The 14,878-nt window shown below is 37.7% G+C and overlaps 1 protein-coding gene across 3 annotated transcripts in view; it reads left to right on the forward strand.

The window, feature by feature from the left end:
* The window catches only part of mctp2 (multiple C2 domains, transmembrane 2), an 88,833-nt gene that overhangs the window by 43,251 nt on the left and 30,704 nt on the right, over positions 1-14,878 (forward strand). For 2 of the 3 annotated variants that reach the window (XM_031899237.1, XM_031899236.1), the window contains 9 exons: positions 1,321-1,463; positions 1,673-1,749; positions 2,346-2,457; positions 3,220-3,255; positions 3,943-4,011; positions 9,715-9,879; positions 10,559-10,689; positions 12,450-12,636; positions 12,812-12,905. In XM_031899237.1, the coding sequence (XP_031755097.1) occupies positions 1,321-1,463; positions 1,673-1,749; positions 2,346-2,457; positions 3,220-3,255; positions 3,943-4,011; positions 9,715-9,879; positions 10,559-10,689; positions 12,450-12,636; positions 12,812-12,905 (1,014 nt within the window). The remainder of the gene's footprint in view (positions 1-1,320; positions 1,464-1,672; positions 1,750-2,345; positions 2,458-3,219; positions 3,256-3,942; positions 4,012-9,714; positions 9,880-10,558; positions 10,690-12,449; positions 12,637-12,811; positions 12,906-14,878) is intronic. The other variant, XM_002933311.5, reaches the window with a different exon arrangement.

The raw sequence follows: 14,878 nt of genomic DNA on the forward strand, positions 1-14,878 counted from the left end.
CAGTGATTACAGTCGCTAACATTGGACCCTGGATGATTCTCTTTTACACTGGATAATGCACTAGCCTGAAGTATAGTCCTGTGGGAATGATGCCGATGTATTATTAATAATAATATAGTCATGACAGTGCCACACCACCATCTTTTTCAAGTTCTTTTTGTCACTTTTAGGAGCAAGTGCATACACACTACAGTAAAATCCATCATACTGCCCATGCAAATGGTCTTTACCACAGCAATGAACTGAGAACGTACAGAAGTTGTTTGGTGACGCTGGCAGGATAGTGCACTCAGCCAGTGTATTTTTAAATCACTGATGGGGAACTTGGTTGATATAAAAATAGTGTTTAGGGTTGTCTGTGTATATCTTTTTGTGTACAGATACCATTTAGCTATTTCATGGTTTTTCTTACACATCTGATTATGTGCAGCTAGCCAGTTAGTTAAGATGTTACAGTTGCTGACAGTAAGACAGTATGCCGATAAGCAAGAGCTCTGTGTGTTCCTTCACAATTATTTTCCCAAACAATTAGCTCCGTGCTAACCTGACACTTTTACTCATTCTTGCTTTGTGTACCACTGCCACCTCTTCCATTAAATTCCAGACGTTTAATATTTTCTTTCAAGCTACTGCCGCCATTCAGCCGTCAAACAGTGTGAACATTATGTAGCTGTCAAGATGCCTGGGGATTACCCAGCATGCACCGCCTGTGAGAAAGTGACACCATGGAGGCCTACTTTTGAGATGTTTATTTTCAGAGTAAGCTGACAGGCATGAAGCCATGATCCCAGAGTGGCCATCTCATTTAATTAAAGGACTTTTTTTTTATTTGAGGTATTTTTTTTCCACTGTTGGAATGATTGCAAAAGCTGGGCTCTCATAAAAAAAATAAAAATAAAATGTGTGTTTCATTTTTGGAACACAAATCTTTTTCTACTTTGATTAATAAACTAATTCCGAGCATAATTAATATTTTACTGAAACAAGACAAAATTTAATTTCTTAGACAGTTGAGCCTGCATTGGGATTGTGCGTTCCTTGACTGTTTCGGAGGCTTAGAGCATGTGTTTTTGTACATATTAGAAACCCATTGCCAGCAGGGCTCTCTGCTCCTCCTGTGCAGATCAGTATTAATGATGTTATATGTCTGTGTGTGCCTGCCAGGCATTGTACAGTACTGCAAATATTCTCTCCTATTGCGGTCTTCTATCCACTTTGCTTTTTTCATGCTTACAGATCTAAATTGGCATCCTGGGTGCAAAAAGTGACATTTTCTTACAATGTACTATAAGTTATATTTTCCTTTTATTTATTTTTTAGGTACCAGTGACCCATATGTCAAGTTTAAACTCAATAAGAAGACCTTGTACAAAAGCAAGGTCATCTACAAGAATCTGAATCCAGTTTGGGATGAGACTTTTGTGTTACCAATCCAAAGCCTTGACCAAAAACTACACATCAAGGTTAATGTTTGTTCTTTTAGGTTAAGTGAATGCCTTAAATTTCTGAAGGACAGCCTTGTATAAATATGTTCTATGCTAATGAATTGTTTCTATATCGTATATTGAAGGTCTATATGACCTCATGATTATGGACAGTCTATACGACATGGGCAACTTACTGAGATGCGGCCATCATTCATCACTGACAAAGTTTATTCCATTTCATGCAGGTGTATGACCGAGACTTGACAACAGATGATTTCATGGGATCTGCTTTTCTAGAGCTTCAAGACCTTGAACTTAACAAGTATGATCAAATAATTTTAATTAAAGATCCTTATCTATAATGGCTATTTGTGTACTTAGAGTAAATAGTGGTATTGTATGAGCAGTATAGCCTTTGTGCTATGCCTTAACAAATAAATTTAAACCTTACAATAATGTCCACAAATAACTTTATTATGTGGTAAAAAAAAAAAGTTTCCACTTGGTTTATTACTATATTCTGCTGTGAGAGAACAGGTCTGGCTCCTCTACCATATCCCACTCTTGTCTGGTTTACCAGTACACTAGAAATGAGTAGAACTGAAGCAGAGTTTGCTTCTGTTACATCACCCCCTTAATTTTTTAAGCTATTGTGATAAAACTAAAATAATATGGGGTCCTAAGCGAGATGATTTAGCTATTCTATTGCATATTTATTGAGCATTATTGATTAGGCTTGGAACGCTCATGATTGCTCTGGGTGCCCAATGTATCTTGTAGTGTAAGCTTTGGCTTGAGTATAAAGCCAGTTAAATACAGGGGGGTGGAAAACTTGGTGGAAACATAGTAAGATAAATGGTAACTGACAATGAAGTCTCCTTAAACACAGCTAATTTTGCCGCATTTTCTTCCTTGTAGAACTACAGAAAAAGTATTCCATTTAGAAGATCCAAATAGCTTGGAGGAAGACATGGGCATAATTATGGCAGATGTTAGCCTTTCTATCAGGAGGAGAGACCCCAAAGACACTGTGAGTGCCTTTACCTAACTGTTAGTAATATTTCTATATCACAGACTCATTCAGCTGCCTTTTTATTTCCAACTTGGTTAGGATAAGTTTGGGTCAACTGAACATGCAAAATGGCTGGAAAAGACTACTTGGAATTATCTACTTGATGTGATTGTTTGTGATTTAGTGCCAATCAAGAATTTTAAAAGTCTGTTCGCACATCAGTAATTGCTGTCTGGTGGTTCTGTTCAGATGGTTTATTGCATGTCCCCTCTGAAATCAAGTGGTTTTGTGTAGTCGTAGAGTCCTGGGAGAAAACCATCATCCTGTCCTAGTTGCATGAACTAAATTAGAGCTCCACTATTGTCACTTGGTTAGGGCTATTCTATGCATCTGCTTTATTGTTCTACGTTTTACTGGATGACCTGCTCGGGACCTGTTATTTCCCGGATAAGGGGTCTTTTGTAATTTGGATCTCCATAACTTAAGTCTACTAAAAATTATTTAAACATTCAATAAAACCACTATGATTGTTTTGCCTCCAATAAGGATTAATTTTATCTTAGTTGAGATTAAGTACAAGGTTCTGTTTTATTTTTACAGAGAAAAAGGAAATTTTATTTACAAATTAGAATTATATGCTTATAATGGAGTCTATAGGAGATAGTCTTCCTATAATTTAGAACTTTCTAAATAATGGGTTTAACAAATTCCATACCCGAATTCAGTGCATGCAGTTACTTGGTTTTAAATTGTAATCTGTATTTTTCATCCTTTTTACAGGGAAGATCCTCACGGAGGAGGCTTGGTGCTTCTAAGGTAATTTCATATATGTGCCTTATTAAAGTGATAATGTCATAGAAAGAAATGTAATGAGCCTTTTAGCAGACCGGGGCCATTAAAATCTTTTGGAAAGCCACATCTAGGCCATAGGCTTCCAGCTGGACAGCCCTACTCTAATGTACATAGTGTTGCTGAACATCTGAATGGTGGGTAAGCAGAAAATGGTTAGCTAGCCACAGATATATGCATTTCTGCATACTATTATACATTGCCTATATGCGCACTTTGGATAGATACTGGGAACAGGATTCTGCTCTTAATCAATTTAATATTAATACTGGATCTTCAATAAACAGACATCTGGGCTGCATACCAACAACTTTTGCACTGATTACGACTAATTTTAACATAAATCCTTTAGTATTCTGCCGAATCTGAGCTTTTCAGTGCGACGTTATTGTGTGTTAAAGATCACGCTATTCTGTGGGATGGGGGTTATTAAAGGACATGTTTTGTTTTTTTCTTTCTAATAAAAGAAAACATAATTCTAAGCAACTTTCCAATATGAATTTATTAAAAAATGTTAGTGCTTTAAAAGTTATTTGTAAATAATGCAAAGTTGCTTAGAATTTTGTTTTATTTTATTAGGCAAACAATTCTATTCAGGGTTGACTTGTCCTTTAAATGTTAATAAGGAAATTGTATTTTTGGGTCTTTATTTAGACAGATCTTTACAGGAGGAATAGATTATGGTTCGAATGCAGAAATAGTACTTTTTCTTCATCCCTAACAGTAAGTACCCCCCCAGTGCAGTGCCCGTTCTTGTATGTACATATAATAAAAACAAAATTAACTTACAGTTCTCCTTTTGGTTCTGGTACTGCTTGGTTCAGTGTAGTAAAACCGTATGAAGTCACTTTCCTGTATATTATAGCTGAGATGTAGAAAAAATATCAACCTTTGTCTCCTCAGTCTGCTCTCTAGGGTCCAAATTAAGCAAAAAGCCTGTCTCTTCATATCGCTGCTTGTCTTGTGTCTCTTGCATCCTGAAAGCTGTTAATAACCAAGATAAGACTGCACATCATGCTGGCAGCTCATTTAGTTCCCAGGGCTCTGGCTAGCATCTTTCCATCCCTCTAATAAAATCCAAGGGAGGCCCAGGGAGTGACTTTAGGTAAAGGAAAGGAGTGAAGGCATTTTCTGCAACAGTTGATTTACTGCTTAGCAGTTTACATTTACTTTTCTTATCATGTAATTAATCAGCATAATATAAATTGGCAGAGATCAAGGAACCCTATTTATGCTCATATTTACATTTATTCATATCATTTGGAGCAGCCATGAATACTCTCATGACATAATCTTATCCAAAACACCAAGTGCCCTCCTTTCCAGGGAAAGGGTGCAATGTTACCAGGACATAACTCTTAAGTCTCACATGGGAGTGCAGTTATTTTAAGATAAAACTTCCAAAGCATGTCAGTGGATGGGTAAATGTAGCTGAGGGACTGCAGATTTAACATCCCTTTTACAGATATATATAAGTAATTATTCACTGAACATGTACATGGTCATATTTTGTAAAGATTATGGCCCGCACAGTTCCATGACCAGTTGGGGCTGCTTATCAAGTTACCCAACATGTAATTATGCCAATTTGCCAGCAGAGGGGAGCAGAGCACAGTTTCTGCCAACTGGAACGCGCAGCTCTTCCCTGCAGCGTTTGGTTCACAGTATGAGAATGTCTGGTGCTTTAGCTCAGTATGGAATTTCCCATAATGCTGTATAAAAACCTAACAAGCAGTTGTATGCACTAGTTTATTGATTCTGCTACTGCACTAAAACAGCAGTAGATCAATAAGCATCTTTAGTTAGGAAACCCTGGTCTGTAGAAGACTGCCGGCAGTTAGGAAAACAGCGAGCGGAAAAATGTGAGCATGGGGAATACTGGTTTGTATGAGAGAGCAGAGAGAGGCTGCGGCAATACAGTTGGAGAAATGAGTTATATAGACTGGGTAAAGTTGTCACTGAGTAGATTTTTTAAGCATGGCCCAGTATTTTTATTTACTTAATGGTTGTGATAATCATTGAAAGATTTAAGGATTTTTTCCAGTTGAACTGTTAAGGATAGGGACACATCTTTTTAATGGGGGCCACAATACCACAAAGTTACCCTATGACAATTGCCTAAAAATGCTAAAATATGCCTGTCAGCCTGCACTGGTGCATATTCAGAAAACATCCTATCAGGCAATTTTCATATAGGAAAATTGGAGGCTTTTTTTGTCATTTTGTCTGGTAGACCAAAAAAAGTATGTTGTGCAAAAATACCCAGAATAAACCAGTGTGCCTTTGCCGTTAATCTGTAATACGGGTAAGGCATCTATGTTGTGGAATGTTTAGAACCAGGAATTTACTTTATTTCAGTCACCAGGCATAAAATCAATTGAAATGCAACTGGATTTAAACATAAAAAATAAATGCTATTTAGTTAATATGTTTCATGAGTTAGCTCTTGATAACGGGTTTTTGGATGATAGATCCCAAACCTGTGTTAAAAGAGGTGTATGATGAATGCTTACTGCAAAACACTGTGTAGTATTTTGGCACTTAATAAATAAAGGAAAAGAATAATACTGTAAGCCAGGATGATGTGTGGCTCCCAGCGAAAAGCTGTTAGGGGACTGCTGTAGTTTAGTGGAACAGCTGGCACGCCACAGGTTGAGGAACACCTGCTGTACATTGTGCAGTACCCTGATGTTATGATATCTCTTATATTTGTGAAATCTTTAGGGCATTGATAAACCCCTTTCATCAACTGGAAGGGTGATTTGATCTCCTTTCTGATTATTTTAGATTAATGCTGCTTTGAGTGTTGTTCATTTAACAAAATAAAGTGTTCACCAACATTTCTGATGGCTGGGAATAAAGGAATAGAAGTATGCACATTATTTTTAGTGGTGTCTTGCGCTGTGTATGGTTAAATTGTCCAGTAAGCTATAGTTTTAGGAAAAAATGTGGCAAAAATTGGTATCTGGTGTTTGTTTGGGAAATTACCCAGCAGTTACGCAGAGGTTAGGATGAACATCAGTTTAGGCATGTCTGTGTTGAACATTTAAATGTTCAAAGTACGACAGCAAAAGATAAAGCCTTTGATGGGAAGTGGATATTTCCCAGGGACATTACAAGCTATAATCCAGATGTTATAGTGTAATGCAATGAGTGTCCGTGGATAGATACAGAGCGCAGCCAAGTACAGCCTGCTGCAGTTTCTACCCCTCGACTCCCATGCTGTTCTGCCATATGGAAGTCATCTCCAGTCCCCTTTTAATAGTCATATTTGGATTCCGTTTTAACAAGGCTCGTACAGCTAAGTGAGGCTGCTTTGTGGACAACTTAGATAGAAGCAATTCCAAGATAAACATTCAGCCTAAAATTAGGACATACCAAGCTGCAGCATTATTTCAGGGCATATTTCATGGAAAAGCTGCCATTTTCATTCAGCAGCTGCCAGACTGCTGGATGTGCCTTTGATCCCTAGTGGACAATACTCCCAATCATATAAAAGAGATGGAGGAGTGCAGGTTTATAGAAAAGAAAGATGCTCTGACTGGAAGCAGATTTATGGTCGTAGAAATAAGGTTCTCCATCAGTTTCAGGCTGAAATAAAATCCCAGTTCCTCTTTACTGGAATTTTGTTTTCTACCACCCTATCTTTGGCAAAGCACCTCAACGTAGGAGAAGCAGATAAGCAGATCAGTCAAATGCGATATGAATATCCAGCATTTATACACTTGCAAATAGTAACAAAATAATAGCAATTTATACCAAAACTATACTTTCCTATTAGGTAAGAATCCCGGAAAGTAGTGCCAGCCTGTCTCCCATTGACTTATATTAAAATCATGCCGCATTATACAGTGGAGGAAATAATTATTTGACCCCTCACTGATTTTGTAAGTTTGTCCAATGACAAAGAAATGAAAAGTCTCAGAACAGTATCATTTCAATGGTAGGTTTATTTTAACAGTGGCAGATAGCACATCAAAAGGAAAATGGAAAAAATAACTTTAAATAAAAGATAGCAACTGATTTGCATTTCATTGAGTGAAATAAGTTTTTGAACCCTCTAACAAAAAAAGACTTAATACTTAGTGGAAAACCCCTTGTTTGCAAGCACAGAGGTCAAACGTTTCTTGTAATTGATGAGCAAGTTTGCGCACATTTTAGGAGGAATGTTGGTCCACTCCTCTTTGCAGATCATCTCTAAATCCCTAAGGTTTCTGTCTCTGTGCAACTCTGAGCTTGAGCTCCCTCCATAGGTTTTCTATTGGATTAAGGTCCGGAGACTGACTAGGCCACTCCATGACCTTAATGTGCTTCTTCTTGAGCCACTCCTTTGTTGCCTTTGCTGTATGTTTTGGGTCATTGTCGTGCTGGAACACCCATCCACGAACCATTTTCAGTTTCCTGGCAGAGGGAAGGAGGTTGTCATTCAGGATTTCACGATACATGGCTCCGTCCATTTTCCCGTTAATGCAAATGAGTTGTCCTGTGCCCTTAGCAGAAAAACACCCCCAAAGCAAAATGTTTCCACCCCCATGCTTGACGGTGGGGACGGTGTTTTGGGGGTCATAGGCAGCATTTTTCTTCCTCCAAACACAGCGAGTTGAGTTAATGCCAAAGAGCTCTATTTTGGTTTCATCAGACCACAGCACCTTCTCCCAGTCACTCACAGAATCATTCAGGTGTTCATTGGCAAACTTCAGACGGGCCTGCACATGTGCCTTCTTGAGCAGGGGGACCTTGCGAGCCCTGCAGGATTTTAATCCATTGCGGTGTAATGTGTTTCCAATGGTTTTATTGGTGACTATGGTCCCTGCTAATTTGAGGTCATTAACTAACTCCTCCCGTGTAGTTCTAGGATGCTTTTTCACCTTTCTCAGAATCATTGACACCCCACGAGGTGAGATCTTGCGTGGAGCCCCAGAGCGAGGTCGATTGATGGTCATTTTGTGCTCCTTCCATTTTCAAACAATCGCACCAACAGTTGTCACCTTCTCTCCCAGCTTCTTGCTAATGGTTTTGTAGCCCATTCCAGCCTTGTGCAGGTCTACAATTTTGTCTCTGACATCCTTGGACAGCTCTTTGGTCTTTCCCATGTTGGAGAGTTTGGAGTCTGCTTGATTGATTGATTCTGTGGACAGGTGTCTTTTATACAGGTGACTAGTTAAGACAGGTGTCCTTAATGAGGTTGACTAATTGAGTAGAAGTGTCTAACCACTCTGTGGGAGCCAGAACTCTTAATGGTTGGTAGGGGTTCAAAAACTTATTTCACTCAATGAAATGCAAATCAGTTACTATCTTTTATTTAAAGTTATTTTTTCGATTTTCCTTTTGATGTGCTATCTGCCACTGTTAAAATAAACCTACCATTGAAATGATACTGTTCTGAGACTTTTCATTTCTTTGTCATTGGACAAACTTACAAAATCAGTGAGGGGTCAAATAATTATTTCCTCCACTGTATTTAAATTGATAAAAAAGCTTTGCGTTTTTGGTCTTTTAGGCAAGAAACTTGGGTTGTTCACCTTTAAATTAAAGTATGTTGTTTAGAGTTCTATTCTTAAACAATTTGCAGTTGGTCTTATGTTTTTAATTTTTGTGGCTTTTTAATTATTTAGCTATATTCAGCAAATATCCAGCTTGGAATTTTAGCAGCTACGTCGTAGCTGGGGTCCAAATTACCCTCAAATTACACCATCAGGCAGTGATTCAGATGGGTCTATACAGAGAGATAAGTAATAAAAAGTAACAATAACAATAGAATTGTAGCCTCAAAAAGCAGTAGTTTTTCTTTTGCTAGGGTTAGTGACCCCATTTTAAAGAGGAAAGCAAATAATTCAAAAAACAATAAAAAATAAAGACCAATTGAAAAGTTGCTCAGAACTGGCCTGAGTGACACTCTGAAGGACTTGGCAATTTCTGTTTTCAGCAAACAAATATGACCGCTTTAGAGCTTTTCCTCATTCAGTACAAGTGTTTCTGTCATTCAACAAATGCATCTGGCATAAGGGCAGCAACTAAGCACTCTAAAAAGATGTGTTGTGGGGCCTGATAATTGTTACAGTTCATCCTGGCTCCTTTATTATCAGCCTTATTAAGGTATAGGTTTTGTAAACAGTTGTACTTATGTCTATAAATTCATTTCAAGTTGAATAATTGTCCCTTGCAAAGGGGAAGGTAGATGTAGATAGGGGTAACATATTAGTTGAGACATGTCTATATTATTTGATGTTGCCTATAAAGCACAAATGAAAGTAACGTGAAGTGAACATCTGTCCTACACGCCAATGCCTTTTCTCCACTGAAATGCAAGTAGTATTATGTGCACAAATTATGTTGACTTATTTGTGGAAATAAATTGGGTTGTCTCCTTTAGTAGTCCTATTGTGATATATAACCAAATGACAAATATTGGGTTTATGATTACAGACAACCTCTTTGCAAGGTGTGCCTGTAGCAGAATCACTTCGGAAGAACCAGCTGTGGAACGGAACAGTGAGCATTACTTTGCTGGAGGGGCGAAACCTTTCCGAAGGGCTCACATTGGATTCTTTTGTGAGGTTTAAGCTTGGAGACCAAAAGTACAGAAGCAAGGTACATTGTTTATATTCTGTTTTGGCTTTGTGAATTGAGTATTTAAGCTGAACCATGCTGCCAGGGATAACTGGAGCTGATGTGGCTGCCCACTGTGTTTCATGCAGCACACTGATGAACTGGCACAGATTCATAGGAGTAAATGCAATGCCAGTAGCTAATTTTAGTTACTTTGGTACTGAGGTCTTTGCATTTGGCAGCTGTAAAGGAAACATCTACGGCCAGCTGCAGTCCAACACCAGACTTTCCTGATCAGATATAAAGTAGTTTGGGGAGACTGTTGGTTTAGACCCAAAGGCAGCCAACTTTGGCATGGAATGGCAGAGATGTCGGTCAAGGGTAACCCTATGGCCTTCTTTATTTTTTAATATAAAAGGTTTTCATCTTATGGGTGTGTAGAGAACCCATGACTAACAATTGACCCCTCTTTATAAGCCGAAAGATACTAAAGCCATTGCATTTTTAAACAGATTATCACTTTCTATTAATGTGAGCATTCCCTTTATATCTGGTTTTTAAGGAGATATGCATTCTCTCTTGCTCCCTTTGCAGAAAATTCTATTGCGTGGCAGATTTCATGTTATGAGTCTCCCTGCAGTGTACGGCAGCTGTTAAACTGATGCTGTAATCTGTGAATAACAAGTGCTTTTAAACACATGTTAACTGACTCTTTTTCTAGACTCTGTGTAAGAGTGCAAACCCACAGTGGAGGGAGCACTTTGATTTCCACTACTTCTCTGACAAGATGGGCATTTTGGATATTGAAGTGTGGGGGAAAGATAACCGAAAACATGAAGAATTGGTGGGGATGTAAGTACCTCTTGTTAACTCTAGTCAGCACATTAAGACAATATATAATGTTATACTGTAAAAAACTGGGTTGCAGGACAAGATACCTGATATATGTGGTCTTCAGAAAGCCCCCGACCATCACATTATCATTTAGACGGTCAAATGCTTGCTTGTTTTTACTAAGCTAAAAATATAAAATAAAATATCCCTTTTAATATCATTACAAAACCAATACACCTAAATATAAGTAAATACTTTAAGTGCTATATTTATTTTCATTCTTTATTGAGAAAAAGGCACTTAGCGTTGCAATATATGTGTACCTAATTAAAGTGATACTGACACATTAAGATGAAAATTCATAGTAAAGGATGATGACAATCATCTTCCTGTACAAATCTGCCCCAAGCCCCCCCCACCCAGCCCAGTGTTACCTTTAGTCCCTTTAGTCTGGAGTACCACTATAAATAGTACTCCAGCCCACTGTAAGTGATGCAATCGGTCCTGCTTTTCCAGTACTTGAGCCATGTTGGAGTTTCAGCAGCTGGGCTGGAAGCTTCTTGTTGAATGTTTCATACAAAAAGTAGTACAAAAAGTGCCCATTCTTTCATAGTGATACTGACACATTCCTATCAAAAATTGGTATATGTATGGGTATGTTCCAACTTGTTCCAGTATGTGAAACACGTAATGCACAATTTTGGGGGGATACCATTTTGTCCTGTGTCCACTAATCTAGCCATTCTGCAACCCATTTTGCACATTTATTTATAGGGTACTGTATGTTGTATACGATATGTTGTGCAGGATTGGATATACTTCTCCTTTGCCTTTCTACCACTTTATACTTCTATGATTCTGCCATGATCTGTCTGCAGTGACATAAAAACTGAAAGGAAAACAAGTAAGCTGACTTTCCAATGTGCATTTTAAACTCTTTATAGACTGGGGAATTTTCTCTTTTTAGTGATTTGACATAATGTTTTGGCCAGCTTATTTTAGTTTTGAACTATTTAGAATATATGAAGAAAACTGCAATGTTATTCTCAAAGAGAATAGAACATGTATTGTGTCAGGTATAAAGATGGCCAAATTGATATGATGTCTTTTAGGGTCAGTTGGTCTAATGGTTGTGTCCCTTTTTTGTGCTTGGTTTTATGACTTGGAGCTCGGCTCAAAGGTTCAGACTGTGAATTAAAATAGACCCTGGCATAAATTACACAATGACTGAAACAGGCCCAATAAACAGTGACTGTCTATGGCTGGGGTCCCCAACCTTTCTTACTTGTGAGCCACAGTCATATGTTAAAAGACTTGGAAAACAACACAAGCGTCATAAAAGTTCATGGAGGTGCCAAATAAGGGCTAAGATTGGCTATTAGGTAGCCTCTATGCACACTGTCAGCTTACAGGAGGCTTTATTTGGTAGTAAACCTTGTTTTTATTCAACCAAAACTTGCCACCAAGTCAGGAATTCAAAAATACACAACATCCAAGGGGTTGGTGAGCAACATGTTACTCACGAGCCACTGATTGGGGATTACAGGTCTATGGCATATTACAACAGCCCCTCTGGCATTCTACATAATCTACAGATTGCGAGTCTGGGCCTGGTTCAAAGTGCTGATTTGGGGACACTTTTACACACCTATGTATGGGATCTTTGTGGCTGGTCAAGCAGTTTCTAATTAGACTGTTCCAGCGGTGTGCCCATTCAGTAGGTATTGTTCAAGAAAAAGTATTGTTAAGGTGTTCTATTTACAGTGTTATTCATTCAGGTGTAAAGTGGATATTGCTGGGTTACCTCTCCAGCTGAACAATCGATTGGTGCTGCCTTTGGAGAATAACCAAGGATCAATACATATGATGGTAGCTCTTACACCCTGTGATGGAGTCTCCATTTCTGATCTGTGTGTCTGTCCCTTGGTAGATCCAGCTGAAAGGATGCAGATAAATAAAAGATATGTAAGTATGCTAGTGTGTCACACACATCAGCTAAAATGGACTGTCAATGTCTGCCAACAAGTAATATAGGCTTCAATAATCCTTCAATTTAGCAACCAACTGTGCATTTGCTTTCATCCTTTAACGGCACTAGATCAGTCAAATCTAACACTTTTTTTGTGTCTTTCCCTTCCAGAATGTAAAAAGCTCCTTCCAGAATCTAAAAGATATTGGCTTTTTGCAAGTTAAAGTACTCAAAGCAGAAGACCTTTTGGCAGCTGATTTTTCAGGTACTGCAAATTTCATCTGTGCAACGCATAATGCCATTGTGTAACTAGTATAAATAAATCTAAAGCAACTGGACTTCAACTGAAGCTGCTCCGATGAGTAGTGAAACGTCTTCAATAATTACTTAAAAAGTCCAGTTGCTTTAGATTTATTTATACTAGTTACACAATGGCATTATCTATTTAGTTTTATTTATACAGGTATGGTATCAATTATCTGGAAACCCGTTATCCAGAAAACTCCAAGTTACGGAAAGCCCGTCTCCCATGGATTCCATTTTAATCAAATAATTCAGATTTTTAAAATTGATTTCCTTTTTCTCTCTAATAATAAAACAGTACCTTGTACTTGATCCCAACTAAGGTATAATTACTCCTTATTGGAGGCAAAAGAATCCTATTAGGTTTAATTAATGTTTTATAGTTTTTTTAGTAGTCTTAAGGTATGAAGATCCAAATTATGGAAAGACCCCTTATCTGGAATACCCTTGGTCCCGAGCATTCTGGATAATGGGTCCTATACCTGTACTAGATATACCATGACCTGGATGAATGAAAATTAACCTTTGAAGAGCAACTACTTTCCCAATGCATAAAGGTGGCTGTACACGTAGCAATTACGATCTTTCCTGTGACCATTGGTCGCAGGAAAGATTGTTTGTTTCCCCCATAGTTTGTTTCAGGGCTAAATTGCTAAATACGGAGGTAGAAACAATAGGACTTCTACCTTCACCTGCTGATTCAGCCCTAAATGCAAATTTTGCTCAGGCGCCTTCAGTGATGCCCGATCAAAATCTTTTAACCTGCCCGCAGCCTTTGCGATATCTGTCGTTTTGTTGTTCCACGATACACGCGCCAAATATCGTATGAAACGAGGTTTAGCAACAAAATGTTTTATATGGGGTGCTGATTTTATATCTAATAAACACATTATCTCCATTAAAAATGATACACCTTTGACTGTTGCAGAATAGTCCTTTTTTTGTGTGACTATTGAAAGGAAATAGTACTTTTTCTTGGATGTTACACTTTCCTATATTTATATATATATATATATATATATATATATATATATATCAGTCCAAAAGAGTTTCAGCACACCAAACATATAAATGCAAATTACCTAGGTGCTACCTCCGTGTATCCAATTATCCACAAATCCAGAAGTATAAGGTGCACACCAGGATTTTAAATATAAAACATGACTGTCATGTTTTATATTTAAAATCCTGGTGTGCACCTTATACTTCTGGATTTGTATATATATATATATATATAATATATATATATATATATATATATATATATATATATATATATATATATATCAGTCCAAAAGAGTTTCAGCACACCAAACATATAAATGCAAATTACCTAGGTGCTACCTCCGTGTATCCAATTATCCACAAATCCAGAAGTATAAGGTGCACACCAGGATTTTAAATATAAAACATGACTGTCATGTTTTATATTTAAAATCCTGGTGTGCACCTTATACTTCTGGATTTGTATATATATATATATATAAAGCTGTAGATTTCTGGGCCTGATGTGGGTGTTTATAGGAATGGAAAGAAGCTCTGTGCACATCCACGTTTATTTGCTAAATTTGAATCTGACTCACCATCCCCATAACAAAAAGCACACGGAAGTTCATTTGAAACCACTGTGTGATGGTAGAGATAATCGTTTTGTAGATGTGAAATGACTTTTCTGCCTCGTTGGCTAGTTTTTATACATGCGCATGTTATTCTCACAGATTGCGTTTGCTCACTGACCAAAAACTGTGTTCAGAACACAAAATTACTGGGTGGGATTTTGTTCCTGTACTCCATTCTGCATTATAAGTAGCTTCTTTGTGGTTGTTAAAGATTTTAAGGCCAACAGGGACAACAGTGTAATGAATTTTGCTGTCTATATAAGGGGGTTAATGGCTTGGTGTATTTTTTTTTTTATTTTTTTTTTTATAAGCTTGA

This window comes from Xenopus tropicalis, chromosome 3 (assembly GCF_000004195.4).
Source record: "Xenopus tropicalis strain Nigerian chromosome 3, UCB_Xtro_10.0, whole genome shotgun sequence".
NCBI classification, from domain to species: Eukaryota; Metazoa; Chordata; class Amphibia; order Anura; family Pipidae; genus Xenopus; species Xenopus tropicalis.